This window comes from Camelus dromedarius, chromosome 10, assembly GCF_036321535.1.
Source record: "Camelus dromedarius isolate mCamDro1 chromosome 10, mCamDro1.pat, whole genome shotgun sequence".
Taxonomy (NCBI): Eukaryota; Metazoa; Chordata; class Mammalia; order Artiodactyla; family Camelidae; genus Camelus; species Camelus dromedarius.
Window position 1 is genome coordinate 61,639,319 of NC_087445.1, and position 16,022 is coordinate 61,655,340.

The window sequence follows — 16,022 nt, forward strand, 5'->3', positions numbered from 1 at the left end:
TGTACAACTATTGAGCCTACTATATCCGTTGCCTAAGAGTGGCAATGGAAGGTCCCTGTTTACAAGAGTGTCTGCTCTTTCTTCACGTAGAAATTTACATATGGAATGGAGATTGTATTTTAGGCTGAGTTTCCCTTTAGAATTTCCCCTCTCCTCCCTTTTTCCGGCTTAGAATTCTGAACAGACAAGCGAGAACCTTTGAAGGAGTACCTGTCATGACAAAGGCAGTGAGGGGTCTGGTGGGATCCCCAGCCCAGGTGGTCCCTGCCACACTAACGTCATAGCCAGTGTTCTCCACCAAGCCCGTGACGTGAGCGTGCCGAGCGTCTCCTGAGACCGTGATTTGCTGGGGCTCATGCAGCGAGTGAGAATCGCTAACATTGATAACAATCTTTGCAAAAGGCCCAGCTTGAGTGGTCCATGACACGTTGAAGCTGTCAGGAGTAATATTGCTAAGGTTTAGCGTGCCCAACTGTGGCTCTGGCTCTGAAGGGGAGGGAACATGGGCAGAGAGAGAGAGAGACATTATTAGAGGAAGCAGAGGATTTCTCCAGAATGTAGTCACCGAGCATGAAAGTATCAACCCCTCCAAATATTTGCAGAAAGGCAGTGTATTAGGCTGTGTCCACACCTGCACTGAGTATAATGCTAGGGAATTTAGTGCTTTCTCTGCAGGTGTGGATTCGCATTCTTTTTAAGTAGAGTCATGACCATTTGCTAGTCACATATGTGGAAGAGCGAAGAAGCCGTTACAGCAATAGATAGAGTAAATGTACAGATGTATTAAGAGTACATTTTCTAAGGTTTGTCGTGGGACACTAGCTCTGTAAGATGTTCCAAGAAAATATAGGTTCACATTATATTGAATTTTATATCTCACCATATTCACAAAGTGTACTAGCATTTTAAAGGCTCTGGAATGCTGGTTCTGTAAAGAAACCTACTTAATTTTGCTTAGCCTAGCATTTCATAAACTTATTGATTAATGGATACTCTTTCTGAGGAATATTCTCGTAACATCTCACGTTGCTGGTACGCCACCTAGCATACCTTAGAAAATGCTACTTTGGAGTTTCCTGGTTTGGTCTTCTTTGATCTATTGGACTGTACAAATTAAAGGCTAATATCCACACAAGAGAAATTCTCTGTGGTATTCAGAAATCCGAATGTATAATCCATAGAGAAAGCTACATCTCACCGTAAATACTGGAAAATTGAAAATGTCTTCCATTTAAAAATTCTTGGTATATGTAAAAATTAAAGGAAAGCTTGAAGTTAGGCTTTGCATTTTCTGATTATGAAATTCACTTACTGGATAATCTGGACAGATGAATGGTTCTACTGAGGTTAAGTTTCTCTTAACCCTTAAAATCTAGATAATCAGTGATGAGAGCAACTCACTTTTAATGTAGGCAGCCTATACTGCTAGTTTCAACTGGGATGAATATGGTTTGGCTGCCTAAATGCACATTTATCAAATAATGCTGACATTAAAATAAGTTCAGTCCAGACTATATTTTAAGAGACAGAAGACAGTCCTGGAGGACTGAGATACTAGGGTTAGGATTTAGGGTTGGGAAGAAGCAGATTATTTCTTCCAAGGACTTGGGAGTTGTTTTGCTGCAGCTCCAGTATTTGGAGGAAAGAAGGAGCTCATTTGGATAAATTTACCTGGGCAACTGCACAGCATAACTCGATGCCATAAAGTCTCCAAAGACAAACGAATCTGGCTCAGAAGCAGAACATAGCCGTAAATAATGGCATGGGATTTGATTTCCTGCTTAGCAATTAGTTTAAGAAACTAGTGATGCTATAATTTTCAGCCACAGCATTGGCTGATTACCTCCATCACACAAAAAGTGAAATCCTCCAAATGGGACTCCATCTGCTTTTTCCTTATATTTTGCTGTGGAAGGAATCTCCCGAATTAAGGATGCATGTTAGGACTCTTTTCGTGCTACCAGAGAGACTGGCGGTGCCGACACATTTACCATGCAGAGTAAGGCCTAGGTTCTCAAGGTCAGCTTACTCTCTAGCTGTCTCCCAAAAGATGCAACCAAGATGAAAAGCAAGATGCAAGAGGAACCTCAGAGAATTGTGGTTAGGGTCCAGTCAGTGTTCCATGCAACCTGGGGGTGTTTTTCTCTCACCTTTTCTAACCCTTTGAAACAATTCCTTGACATGCTGTCTGCTTCCAGGAAAGATGGACTTTTTCAAAACCTTAATGCTCTAAATGTTCACCACATGCACCAAGATTTGGACAAGGAAGACTCTGACACTTTGTGACAGGTATCAGTGGATGACAAAACATGCTGATAGAGTAAATGTCAAGTAAGAGATATCTGCTTGTAGGGAATGCAGGCAAATGAAAGTTTCCAGAATAAGATGAGACCACTGGGTCCTTTCAGGTGGGTCTTGGGGTGTACTTTGGGGTCTCTTTCTCTGCATGCTAGTGACACCACATTTAAAATCTTGGTGGAGAGAAAGAGAAGATAGATCATTCTGACCAAGGAACCAATGATGGCATGCACACACCCCTTTGAATATGACATAGGCAAACTTTGATTAGAACAACCACAGGCAGATGATAATGGGAACTGGAAAAGATTATTCAAGATCAGATGAAAGGATGGTTTAGAAATTCAACCAAAGCAAGTCAGGTTAACTTTATACAAACAAACAGAGCAACTCCAGATGTGAGTGGATATTTAGGAAAAAGAGGTTGACACAGAAGTTCCTTAATTTGGGGGGAGAGTTTTTCTTTTCAAAACTTTGAAGCCCTGATTTGAGTGGCTCTCTCAAATTTGAGAAGGATCGGGAGGAACCAGGAGGATGAAAAATGGGCAGGGGGTGATTTTTTGGAATACTGTTCAGAGGAAGTTCAAAGGAGCATGAAGAAGCCATCATGGGAAATACCTGTGGTTGCTTGGACTGTCAGGGTCTGAGCACGCTGCCCGCCAATCAGCCCCTGAAGACGGGCAGTGTAGTTAGAAGAAGCTTTGAGGTTGGTGATGACAAAGCTGCGAGACGCTGCAGGCACAGAATGTACCACCGTCTCCTGGAGGTGGTCAGAGTCCCTAACGTCTATAAGAAAGCTATCAAAGGCAGACTCCTGAGCTTTCCACGAGATGGACACACTGCCCGAGGTCACATTTGAGACAGTGAGGTGGCTAAGGAGAGGTTCGGCTACTAAAGCAAGAAGAAAAAAACATGAAAGCGAGTCAATTTAGAACACTTACTGAGAGTCAAAATCGAAACTTGTTAAGACTAAATACATAAAGTTTTAGACTTTACCCTCTGGTAAAGGAACTTGCCGTAGTTTGAAAACCAACTTGGGCCATGAGAAGCAAATGTATCTGGCTGGCTAATTTTCTTCCCTAGGCTTTGGTATCCTTTCATCTGGCTGAAATGAGAACTTGGTAATGCTGGCTCTCTGCTTCTCCTGTGGCCCACACTGATGACAGTTTGTAGTCTCACGTAGAATGAGGACAGACCCTCCCTCAGCCGTGGGTGACTTAAATGATAGATAATTTTGATACTACAATGTTAACCCTTTTTCTGAATTCCCCTAGAATTGGAAACCCTTTTTTGTGATCAAGAAGAAGAAACTTTCCTGTGTTTATTTCACAAATAATAATAATATATTATTTAAAATATTTTAAATAAATATTTTAATATAATAAATATAATAAAACATTTAATTTACTATAATAAAACTATACATAATATATTTAATATAGTAAATATAATATTTATTTATTAAATAATTAAATATTTCCTAGTAAGATTCCAAAAATTATTTTTTGCTTCAGTTTGTGATGTTTAACTTTATCTATCAAGAGAGGGCATTGTCCAAAATGTGCTAAGACTTATTTTAAGTAGACAAGGCTCTCCTTTCTGAATTCATACAGAATTCTCTTTTGTTGCATTCCAGAGAGCATCTCCGACAGTGTGTGTCACAGATACCACAGATTTAGTGAGAGCACTTCACTCTTTTGTTAGCCAAGTTCCTTATTTAAACATGCCTAGTCTACTTTTATTTTTGCCATCTACCATTCACTGTTTTGGGAGCAAGCCAGCATGTTCTGGTCTTTTCTTCTAGCGGTGGCATTGGAACTGGGGAGGTCTGGAAAGCATGGCTTCATCCTGCACTCATGTGATGAATGAATAATCTTTGCCCTTTCTCATCACTTTCCCAATTAGGGGAAAAAAACAGCACCAATTTAATTTCATTAAATCATTGAAATGTTTGGATATTAAGAATTCAAAGGCACTAGGAAGACAAAGATAGTTGGATAACACAAAATATAATTTTTAAGGCCTCTTTTACCAATATAGACATCTTTCCAAGTCAAGGACAGTTCTCATTTATGACTTTTGTGTTACTGATGGAGAGAATTCTTTTCTCCATATGGCAGTCTGGACCAAACTACATTTTATGCTGTAAATGTCCTGGTCAGCGATAAATCAGGAAAGTCACCATTTGGGCTGCTGTTGGAAGAGAGTTATGTTAAATAGAGCTCCAGCCTAGTATCATGGAACAGTTAGTGTCCTGTGGTCTGTGCTTCAGTGGGTGTAAGGAGTGGCTTCACCCTGCAAAGAAGACTCTGGAGAGAGAGAGGGTGTTAGGAATGGGGGAACGTGCATGTACCTGTGGTGGCTGTGACACTGATGGTTTTGGTCTGGATGCTGGGAGCGAGTCCAGAGAGGTAGACAATGAAATCATTACTAGGGCGTAGCCCTGAGATGTGGGCAGTTCGTTCAGCACCAGAGATATTATATTCCATCGTCTCCAGGAACCTATTGGAATCAATAATTTCAATGGTAAAGGTCTCGAAGGCCCCATCAGTAGCTGTCCAGGAGAGATTGAAGCTCTCAGTAGTGACGTCAGAAACATTTAAGTTTCCAATTTCGGGTTCTCCAGCTGAAAAAGGAGGGATACGAGAGAAGAAACAAATAAATCTGTGTTAATCACTGGGCTTGTGTTTTAAGATTGTACTTGCTAATAGAACCATAGCCGGGTAGAAAGATCTGACAGTTCAGGGTTAGGGCAAAATGAAGCAATGTTACCAATCAGTGCCAATAGGAGAGGAAACGGGGATTTGTTAAAAAGAAAAATACAAGAAGGAAGGCATGGCAATTAGACTTCCCTGCTCTGGAGCTGCCACACATGATCAGGGCCTGGCCGATATCCAGCGTGTGAGGAGACACGCTGAGTGATGGCAGCAGGAACTGCTCTGCTGAAGCCCAGATGCTTCTGGAAGCTGCACCTCAGGGATGCTGGCCATCGGTCAAAAGATATGAGCACTGGCAGCTTCCAGTCTCTGGAACTTCACTCCAGAGACCACGAGTACTTGGCTCTCTCCGGCAGACATCCTTTGCTTTCAGGGATCTCCCATCTATTCAGATGACGACTAAATCATTCTGACGCCATTACCCTCCCTAGGTGGTACCTCGAGGCCTCTGATATTGTGACTTAAAGGGAGTTGGCAATTTGTCAGTGTAATTCTTGGTATTTCCATCATACTTCTGACAAGGGCCAGCTGTTCTCATATTCTGTTTAAATAGCTTGTCCTTTCTTAACTGCTTCTTTGTGGGCCAAGAAGGCTAGCATTGCATTGCCAACCAACAAAGCTGAGCCAAGACAAGGGCTTCAGGGAACCCTGTTCGGCCAAGAAATAACATTTTTGTCTCAGAGATGATCCTACCAGTGCTCCTCTGAGTAACAGGAATAAAACGCAGAAGGCAGGCAGCAGGAGGGTTTGAAAGTCTAGTGCTACTTCCCTAGCAAGGAAGGAGAAGTCCTTCCCATCCCAAGAGATCTGGTGGAATGCAGGTCAGATGGAATTATGGCCTGTCCTCCCCACAGACCAACTGGTCAGAAGCAAGAATGTTGCTATCATTATGAAGAAGAAAAAAAAAAAAAACACATAAAAATACTAAGAACAACCAAACCACAAGATCTGCAGGAAAGATCAAAAATGATGGGTGATTTCTCTGCTGTCTGAGAAAGAATGGTTTGTGGATGTCGGATAAAAGAGCCCTGGGTCCCTCCAGGGCAGCCTCAGCTGCGATTTTTAGGCCTTTCAGGATCACTATTCATGAGGCAGTTGCCTGTGCTGTATGTTTGTCTCAGCGAGAGTTACTGAAACGATTGAGGCCCAAGTGCAGAGCTATGCTTTTGCTAGAATCAGCTAGGACATACAGGTCTGCATGAAAGTTTAGCTGCAGTAATTATCAGAAAGTGGGCAGGCATATGCAAAGCTTCTGCCCAGCTTCAAACCAATGGAGGCGCATGGGAAGATGAGCCGTGGAAACCAGTGCTGGGGAAACACTGAATGCTTTGTCACTGGAGCAGAGTGATGAATAAACTATAATGCACCCTCCTGGGCCTCGGCTGGGAGCTGCCATCCAAAGGCCAGTGGTCCAGGGAGCAACTCTCGATTAAAGGAGCAAAAAGGGCATCAGATCTTTGACATTCATAGCCCGGGGTTATTCCTTGCTTCAAATGCTGCTGTGTGTACTTCTGCTAATGAATGGCCTTTTCTTTGGTACCGTCTCCAGTCATAATTGTGTGATTTTTTTTTTCCTTTTATGTCTAGTTATTTGCTAATTTGATGTTCTAACAATGACTCAGTATCTGAGAGAATTGCCCGGAGGAGGGCAATTCAGTTCTCTTATTATACTCAATGCATTTTAAAGAAACATTTAAATTAAAACCTTTCTTGTAAAGGCAAGACCCACAGTGCCTATACCCTTGAGGGATTCGGGATAGTGGAGCACCATTTCCAAATAGTGAAAAAGACTCCCTAAAGTAAATAATCTGTGCTCCACCAGAACTCACCCACGCGGGGAGGATCGACTTTTAGTTACATCCTAGCGCTGGAGAAGAGAATTAAAATCATCAAGCTGTCTCATGAAATGGAAAGCCATCATTCAGAAGAGATGTAGTTATAGGATTGGACAGGTACAGTCTGGGAGAGACTAGAGGTCAGAGAAGGCAGCATTTGCACGTTCATTCCTGAGATGTCACAGGCATCTGGACCAAGGCGCAGCCCGTAGGAACGTCTTTAAGCAGCAGCAGCAGCAGCACATGGAAAGGATTTAGAGACGGACAGAAGCTGACGCCCTGCACGATCTCTTGAAGAGGAAGCATCATTGACAGAGAGGGGGAGGTACCTGTGGAGGCCTCAGCAGACAGCACTGGTGTCCTATAGCCCCGGATCACCCCGTAGATGGTAACTCTATAAGGGGTGGCAGCCTTGAGGCCCGGGACGTCCACAGCCCGCAGGCTGCCGGGCACCGTGAGGTTCCGAGCCGCCTCCACCCTGTTGGCCTCCTGCACCTGAATGACAAAGTGCTCATAGGCCTGGTCGGCTGCGGTCCAGTTGAGTTTGAGGCCATCCCAGCCAGCCTCAGTCACGGCTAAGTCTCCCAGTTGGGGGAGCTCCGCTGAAGAAGGACAGAGAGGAATTTGTCAGTCCTGCAAACCGAAAACGAGGAAACTACATGTCCCACAGCCCAGCTCTAGGGAAGAGAGAAAGGGGCAAGAGAGTTTCTTGTGTATGTGTGTGTGTGTGGATGTTCTTGGTCTTGGGGCATTTCCAGTTTGAGCTGTGGTAATCTGGCCACAGCCGCCTTCAGGAGTTGAAGACGGTCAGAAAGGGGGACATCTACATTGTTCATTTTTGAGGTGGCAGGGCCCCCAGGACCACTGACAACCCACCGGGAGGTCTCTGAGCATCACGCAGGACCAGCATCTAAAGGGCACATAAAAAAGGTGGGTTGCGGGTCAGGGTAAGGGAAGTAGGAATTAGTTAAAAGTACAGGCATTGAGGGCAAATGAGCTTTGGTTAGAATTCCAGCACTGGTGTTCGTTAGCTGCGTCATCTTGGGCATGTCACCCAGCTCATCTCTGAGCCTTGCTCTCCTCACCTTTAATTGGAGCTGACAGTACCATTTCTTTGGGGTGTATGATGATTGAATGATAATTTTTGTAAACCTCTGAGTTTATATCTGACACATACGTGACACAGAGTGAGAGCTGGACAAGTGACAGCCTAACATATACAGTTATTCCTCGGTATCTTTGGGAGATTGGTACCAGGACTCCCAAAAGTAACAACCTGAGGATGTATATAAAATAGCATAATATTTGCAGATAACCTATGCACATCCTCCTGTACACTTTCAGTCATTTCTAGATTACTTATGATACCTAATGCAATGTAAATGCTACGTATATAGTTACCAGCACATGGCAAATTCAAGTTTTGCTTTTTGAAGCCATCTGGAATTTTCTTCCCTAATATTTTCAATCTGAGGTTGATTGAACAGTGAATGTGGATGCCCCGGATAGGAGAACTGACTGTATATCACTGTTTTTATGTTTCCCCTTGGAATTTCTCGGTCATGTGGGAGAGAATTACCTGCTTCATTTCATTACTTGACGTTTGAGAGATCATCTCATTGTTTTGGCCACAGACTATCTTACTGGGCATATGACATATGGCAAATCAGGTTTGGGCAAGTCTGATGTTTTATCTCGGGACTTTGCTCTCAGGGATCATCGGTTCTGTATTAGATTTTTGGCTTGGCAATTTCCCTCCCACCTTCTCCTGATTGTACTTTGTGTCTGAATGAGGAATGTCTGCATCATAAAGCAAGGCTGTTTGTGTGAAATGAGGGCCTGCTCTTAATTAAAAGTGACTATGTTTTGCATAGCAAATGGCATTGAGTGGGGCCAGCTATTCATTTTTGTACAGTGGAGGAAGTAAATTTAAGGTAGTCATTGCTGATTTAGAAAGTTTGAATTCTGGATGTTAAATGCAGTCTCCCTACCTCTCTTTTTAAAGCTGGGGTGGCCATGGATTTGACATCATAAAAGAAAATATCTGCAAGATTTCAGCCCGAAAAGGTCTGATGCACTTGTTCTCAGGTGTTCTAGGATTCAGCGCACCAGGAGAGTCTGGTCAAACCTGACCTTTCGGAGGGGCCGTATTCAGACTGTGTTCCACACAGACTTGGTGCTTTTGTGCAAGAACCGAGCTGGGGACATGGAGGCAGGCAGCCCTCTCCTCCTTCCCAGCTCACAAGAACAGCTGTTCATTTATCTGTCATATAGTGGGGTTCCTTGTAAGCTTCCACATGCAGAAGGAATTCTCCTAAAAATGAAAGTTTACAAACTACAGATGGAGGTCATTAGCATGCTATACCTAGATCTCACAGGTCTCAAAGGCCCCTTTTGCTCTTGTTTGGTTGGACGATATTCCAAGGAGCACAGGCCATTGATAAGCTGGCCAGTTGAGGTGTATTACAACATTACTTTTCTTATTTGGGGAATTGTGAGTAGTTTCTAGCAGGGACCAGGTTTATTTGGTATATATGAGCAAGAAAAACCAATTCATTTGATTAGGTTATTTGGGTGGCGTTTTCAAAACACAGGATGTGTGGAGAGAAGGGCACGGGTTTAAGGCCCAGCATGAAAACCCTATTCCCCCATATCAGGCCCATTTTCCCATGTCCCTTTTAAAACCTGTTTCTAGAAGCCTCCGGACCAGCACAGAGTTTTCTGTAACAGATGGAGCCGCATATTTTCAGGGGACATATTGAGATGAATTGTTTTTCCTCTCCAACTGAATCAAAAACTTTAAAGTCAAATGTGGCCGTCCTTTCTTGGAAATAGCCCTGTCTCAGGGGTCTGTTAAGGAGAAAGGCTTGGCTAATTTCAGCAGAAGATGACAGATCTTTTCAAAGGTTATTCTGTGGAGGTCCGACCGCAAGACAGATGGCAGTTGGTGACTCTAAGACCACTCATGATAAAATTTCTCCAGAAACTTCAGACCCTATTCTGTGTCACAGTCCTCCTGTTCATGCTATTTATACTATGATACGTAACTGTCTGATAAATTTAGCTATTTGCCATTCACAATCTACTATGGATGGGTGCTTTGCTAAGCACTTTGGTTCATTATTGCTCATGACAGTGTTCTGAGGTAGGAGTATTATCTCCAATTTGAAGTTGAGAAAATTAAGGCTCAGAGATATAGAATGGCATACCCAAGAGTGGCCAGTAAGGTGGAATTCCAAACTAGACCTTAGAGCTCATGTTCATGCTGCCTGCCCAGAGCTCTGCGATAAGGCCCTGACACATGGGGAGTCCTCTCTGTTCCAAGGAGAGGCTGGTTCAATCACGTCTCGGGTCTGGGAGGAGGGTTGTATACCTGTGATGACCTCCACAGCAAGGGGTTGGGTTCTGTGGCCCCTGACCTCGCCATGCAGGGTGACTGTGTAAGGGGTACCAGCCCTGAGGCCTGGGATTTCCACGGAGCGCTGGCTGCCAGGAACCGTGAGGCTGTGAGCTGCTTTGGCCTGGTCAGCCTCCTGGACCTCAATGACAAACTGCTCATAGATCCCATCGGGGCTGGTCCAGCTCAGTCTGAGGGCATCCCAGCTAACCTCGCTCACCGTGAGGTTTCCCAGATCTGGAACCTGCTCTGCATAAGGACACAGAGTTGCTGAGTTACTACAAAAGGCAATGGCAAGCTGGGATGCAGGTGAGATGGCATTTTGGATATGGTTGGGATGAGTTGTCCGGCTAGCATTGATACAGACGCCTGATTTACAGCAGGTGTTGAGCACACTCTAATTGTTGGCACTAAAGCCAGGGTTTTTCTCTTCAGCCTTTGGGAATGCAAGATAGTTCTAGGAATTGTTCATAACTTCTATTCTTGACATATAAATGGGACTATAGGGAGTCTTTTGTTGTGTTTTTAAAATGAGCTCAGATCAATGTTTTTATTTTTTTCCACTTGTAGAATGTGCTTTCCAACTTCTTACATACTGTGACTGAAACTTGCTTTGAAAGAGGAGTCACCTCTTAATTTATGTAAAAGAAGAATAGATGGAATTTTCCTTGGAATTGGCTACCATGCTAAGGCTAGGACTTGGCCAAATAAGGGACAGGACATTTGGATGGAAGCAGGGATGATTCACTGGTATTCCCTCCAATGTGGGAGGGGCTGAACCCAGCTTAGAGCAGGGAAGAGCTTTGATCCCTCATGAGCAGGCAGTGGGAAAAAGCAAATTAGTGAACTAGTGTGGAATACCTGTCAAGACTTCAGCAGAGAGAGGGGCAGTGCTGGAGTCCCGAGTGACCCCGCGGATGGTGATGGTATAGTGAGTGGCTCCCTTGAGCCCAGGCAGGTCCACGGACCTCAGTCCTCCCGGGACAGAGAGGTTCTGGGCTGCCTCGACCGTGTCAGTCTCCTGCACCTGAATGAGAAACTGCTCATAGGCTCCTTCCGGAGCTGTCCAGTTGAGTTTGAGGGCGTCCCAGCCCACCTCAGACACCGTGACCTCTCCCAAATGGGGAGTTTCTCCTGGAGAAGGACAGAGAACTAGTTTAATGATCAAATCACACACCAAGATCCAGGGACTCCTTAGCAAAAGAATAGGCTTTATATCACTTTAAAAAAATGACTTTCTTTAGATAAACGTGCATCACGCAGCTTCCTAAATTTGAGAAGTAGAGCTAAGTAAGAGAGTGAAGTATAGGAAAGCATTTGTGATCTTATTTTATTAAGGAATTGCCTTAACATCCCTCACCAGGAGGGAGCCTGTTCGTGAAGCCAAAGGTCCCTGCCATTGGGGGCCATGTGTATAGTCCCCAGGAGGGGGCTCTGTACAGCCCCTAAGGGTGTTATTCACATGGTGTGCATGTGAAAGCTGCCCCAGGAGTGGTACAGCCTGGTTTCTTCCCATTATTAGGTACCACAGTGCTCTAACTTGGGGAATTCAAGTGTGTTCGAAAGCCAGTTACGTCTGATTATCCTTGGGCAGTTTCCTGTTGGGAAAAGCAGAAGCTATAGACAGAAAGGCAAGGTACCTGTGGAGGCCTCAGCAGACAGCACTGGTGTCCTATAGCCCCGGATCACCCCGTAGATGGTAACTCTGTAAGGGGTGGCAGCCTTGAGGCCCGGGACGTCCACAGCCCGCAGGCTGCCGGGCACCGTGAGATTCCGAGCCGCCTCCACCCTGTTGGCCTCCTGCACCTGAATGACAAAGTGCTCATAGGCCTGGTCGGCTGCGGTCCAGTTGAGTTTGAGGCCATCCCAGCCAGCCTCGGTCACGGTGAGGTTTTCCAGTTCAGGGGCGTGGTCTGAATAATGACAGAGATGGGGTCAGTTAAGCCATTCCTGAAACGCTTTCCATCTGTGAGCTCAGAAATGGCAAAGCCACTGCCAGGGCTGGGAGACCGTGGAGGCCCCAAAGCCATCCTGGAGCCATCACTCACCGCATCCCTGAGCAGTCCTGTTACCATCGAAATACCAAGAGAAAATCAATATGATTCTTATTTTGCCTTGTTGCATATTTGGGTTTGTCCTTTGAAAATGGTGTTTTCCTCTCGATCAGTGTCCTGTGGATTTAGAAAATGCTACATGTATGGGTTAGTACTGCTCCGGGCTGCAGTTTCTGTCTTGGCTGAAGTGTCTCTCATCTTAAGGATGAGAGCAGAAGGAACAGCCTTCAGCTATTCTCAGGATCCTTGGTCTGAGCTGCCCAACCTTCTGTATTTTGAGAAAATTATTCCTGTTAGACTCCCTTCCTTTTTGTGTGTCCTCAGTCTCCTCTGGAAGGTTTGTTTTATATTGGGGCTTTTGTCAGTTTCCAGGGCTCAAATCAGATTACATAAACCGCTTCAGAAAGGTCAGAGATAAATTAGCACAGCACAAGTAAGGCTGACCTGAGGAAGGCACCAAGTCTTTGCAAAACTGTCTCTCATTGAATAGAAGGAAATACTGAGGCCCTGGGAGAAATAGTTTATTAAGCTCAATTAAAATAGAATGTGCTCTATTCATTTATCTCTAAAATGAGCAAAACACAAAACACTCACTTGTCTGAATATGCCTTCAAGGTGAAAATTGGCCCAGGGAGGAGCCTGGTGGAATTTGCATCATCTAGAAAGAAAGGATTTTCTCTGGAAATAGATCCTCTAAACAACAGATTAAGAATGGCCTTGAGCTCATTTAAGAGAACAAATTGTTTCTCTGTGTGTGCCTTAACACTGGCTGCTAATTTTAAATCAGCCCTACGTGTTTATTAAAACAGACCTCTTTACTCGAAAATCTTAGCTTGCAGTTGCTTTGAAGATACTCTTTCAGAGGGGAGAATATTTCTTCTCCAAAGTCTGTTTGATTCAAACTTTACCGCATTCCAGGGGAATGTTCTTCCTAATTGCTTCACATTGGCAGAGCTTACACTCCTTCAGATCTCGTTTGATCTAGAACAGGGGTCTGCCAGCTACAATCTGAGGGTCAGATCTGGCCTGCTAGCCTGTTTGGGAATAAGTGAGCCAACAGCAGTTTTTATATTTTTACATGGTTGGAAGAAGAACCCAAAGAAGAATATGTAATGAAAGATGAATATATATGAAGCTGAAATTTTGATGTCATGAATAAGGAACACAGCCATGCTTGTGCGTTTATGTGTTGTTGATGGCTGCTCGTGTGCTGCAAAGGCACAGTAGAGTAGTCGAGACAGAAACCATATGGCCTGAAAAGTCTAAGATATTTACTGTCGGGCCCTTTACAGAAAATGTTTGCTATACCTGACCTTGACCTTCGTTCCGTGGCCTCCTCATTTAACCCAAATCCATGTCCTGGAGCCCTCACTCAAGATCCCATAGCAGTTCTTAACTACACAAACATGGTCTAGGCACGCAAGAGGGAACCCCAAGCTCAAAGTGATATATCTACTTTTGGGGGACAAAAAGGGAAAAAGGTGAGCCATCTTTTAACCCAGTGGCCCTTGTGAGCCCAGGAGCAGTGCTCCAGATATAACAATTATTTCCTTGACCTTGGGATCTTAGCACAACTAAACTCAGGAGCGTGTCCTTTTTAAAAATTCCAGCAGTCCTCATGCATAAAGAGATGTCGGACAAAAACCAATCTAAGCAAAACTGTGAAGTCAAAGAAATCAGTCCTGTGGTCCGTAAACTCTTTCTTATCCCATTTCCCTCTGTTTTTTTCCTCCTGTTGTCAAAACTGCTTGTTAGGAACTTAACTGACATTGACAGTCGACCCCCCCTTATGTGAATTAAGTCAGTGTTTCCTCTCCAGGTAACTTGCCTTTTAAGCTGTCTGATTATGACACAAAACATTTTTTTCCATGAAAGTAATTTCAGGTACCAGGTTGCAAGAGATATGAGGAGAATTGCCTAACTGGGCGGTGGGAGGGATTACAGATTGTCTGTTAAATGGCTGCAGTAAAGATGGATAGAGAGAGGAGAGGAAGAGATCCACATTAGAAAATGTCTCTTCCTCAAGAAAACCATCCTTCCTCTTTGAATCAGCTCTTTCATATGCCACGGATACCATTATATAAGGTCCCTCACTTCCCGCTTCATTTCTTCATACAGTTGATAGAGTAATTTTCATATCATGTCATGTTGCTCAATAAACGGTCATAATCATGGTGCTGATACTTCGACTTTCGACTTTTTCTTGGGGGGTGGGGGTAGGCAGATCAAGGAAGAGCATCAGTTTGTATTTAGTGCTGTGACTGTGACTGCTGTTGGGTGGGTGCTCCTGGTGCCCCACCCAAAGCCCTTCACTAAGCAAATGCTAGTCAGATAAGTAAGAGGTGTAACTTCAAGGAATAAAGGAATAAAATCAGCATAGAAGTTAAAGGGAGGTGGGTGAGGATTATGAAAAGAGAGGGGTAATATGAATAAAAATACAGCAAACAATAGTTGAATTGGGTTCCAAGAGACTTCACATTAATGCGGACTCTGCATTTCAATGGCAAATTACACACTTGTGGGCTTACTGTCCCAGAAGCCCAGTGTTTCCGTTGTATAGTTCCACACTGAATTTCTTGGCCTTTCTTTATGAAAAGGCTCTTGTCTTTTCCTTTCAGCTGTGCACTGGCATCTACCCTCTGAGTAATGTCAGTGGGCCTGGGAAATCAGAATTTCAAAATCCCGTTTCTGTGCTCATGGTGGGTTGGCCAGCTGGCCTGCAGGAATTTCTGTCTGTGCCAGCTTTAAATCTTTAGATTTCCACCATCATGTAGATAGTAATTACCAAGTGCTGACTGATGAGGAAACCACTTTTAGTGTCCACTGGTGGGAGAGAGAGTGATTCTCCAACAGCAGCGGGGATGGCCAAAAGCTAGCCTGAGGACCCCCAAGGGTCGATCACATTTCTTTGATCTCATCTTGTAAAGTTAAGATAGTTGAAATAAAAAGCCTTGCTTGCCTGAAAACTTTTCAGAGTCTTAATACTGTAAAGAATGAAACCCAAGCCTCTTAGCATGATACTCACTGTCCTTTGTGATGGTCCTGATGGTGCCTCGTCCCCTGCTGTCTCCTGTTCTATCATACAGCAGGACTCTACGTCTGGTGTTTCACCAACAGAAAGTTCCTCACGCCTTTGAGCGTCTCACATGCTGTTCCTCCAGCTGGAAATGTTGTTACTCCCTTCCCCACTTCAGCAAAATATTACCTCTTCCAAAAAGGCTTCTCTGATAACCCGCATCCCCTTTGCTCAGGCCTGGGATGGCTTTCTGCCTCTGTGCTCCCATAGCTTCCCACACTTTCCTCTAAACAGACTCGTTGCATTCTTATAATTTTGGTTTTGGTTCTCTCATTCTCATTGCAACGTGCATGATTTCCTGAGAGGAGGGGTTGCGTCTTTCTGTTCTCAGTACCAGCATTGCCTGACCCATGGCAGGTAAGAAATAAATATTTGTTGGATGGATAAATATTTGAGTAAATTTCAGTTTGCTCCAAGGGAAAATCAAAATGGCAAATTAGAGTAGAATGTTTTCTATTACTTGCAGCTGTGGCTAAAAACAAAACTCCACCTCTCTGCTTCCCAAACCCTTGAGAATTACTGGGGTATCACTGTTGAGTCTTGTGTGGTATGGAAAGATGCTTTATTGGCCTTGTGTTTCCATACATCATCCCTGCTTTATGTCCCTTACTGCTATAGCAAATTCATGGCCTCCACTTAAGGCAG

The 16,022-nt window shown here is 44.1% G+C and overlaps 1 protein-coding gene and 1 long non-coding RNA gene across 5 annotated transcripts in view; one reads left to right on the forward strand and one right to left on the reverse strand.

Annotated features, from left to right (window-relative positions):
• LOC116152724 (uncharacterized) overlaps positions 1–16,022 on the forward strand; it is a 94,953-nt gene that overhangs the window by 73,664 nt on the left and 5,267 nt on the right. The window lies entirely within an intron of this gene.
• Positions 1–16,022, reverse strand: part of TNC (tenascin C) — a 91,102-nt gene that overhangs the window by 29,855 nt on the left and 45,225 nt on the right. For 2 of the 4 annotated variants that reach the window (XM_031450297.2, XM_010997369.3), the window contains exons 11-15: positions 11,888–12,160; positions 11,109–11,381; positions 10,224–10,496; positions 7,180–7,452; positions 4,652–4,924 (exon numbers count right to left, since the gene is read on the reverse strand). In XM_031450297.2, the coding sequence (XP_031306157.1) occupies positions 4,652–4,924; positions 7,180–7,452; positions 10,224–10,496; positions 11,109–11,381; positions 11,888–12,160 (1,365 nt within the window). The remainder of the gene's footprint in view (positions 1–4,651; positions 4,925–7,179; positions 7,453–10,223; positions 10,497–11,108; positions 11,382–11,887; positions 12,161–16,022) is intronic. The other 2 variants (XM_031450300.2, XM_031450301.2) reach the window with 1 other exon arrangement.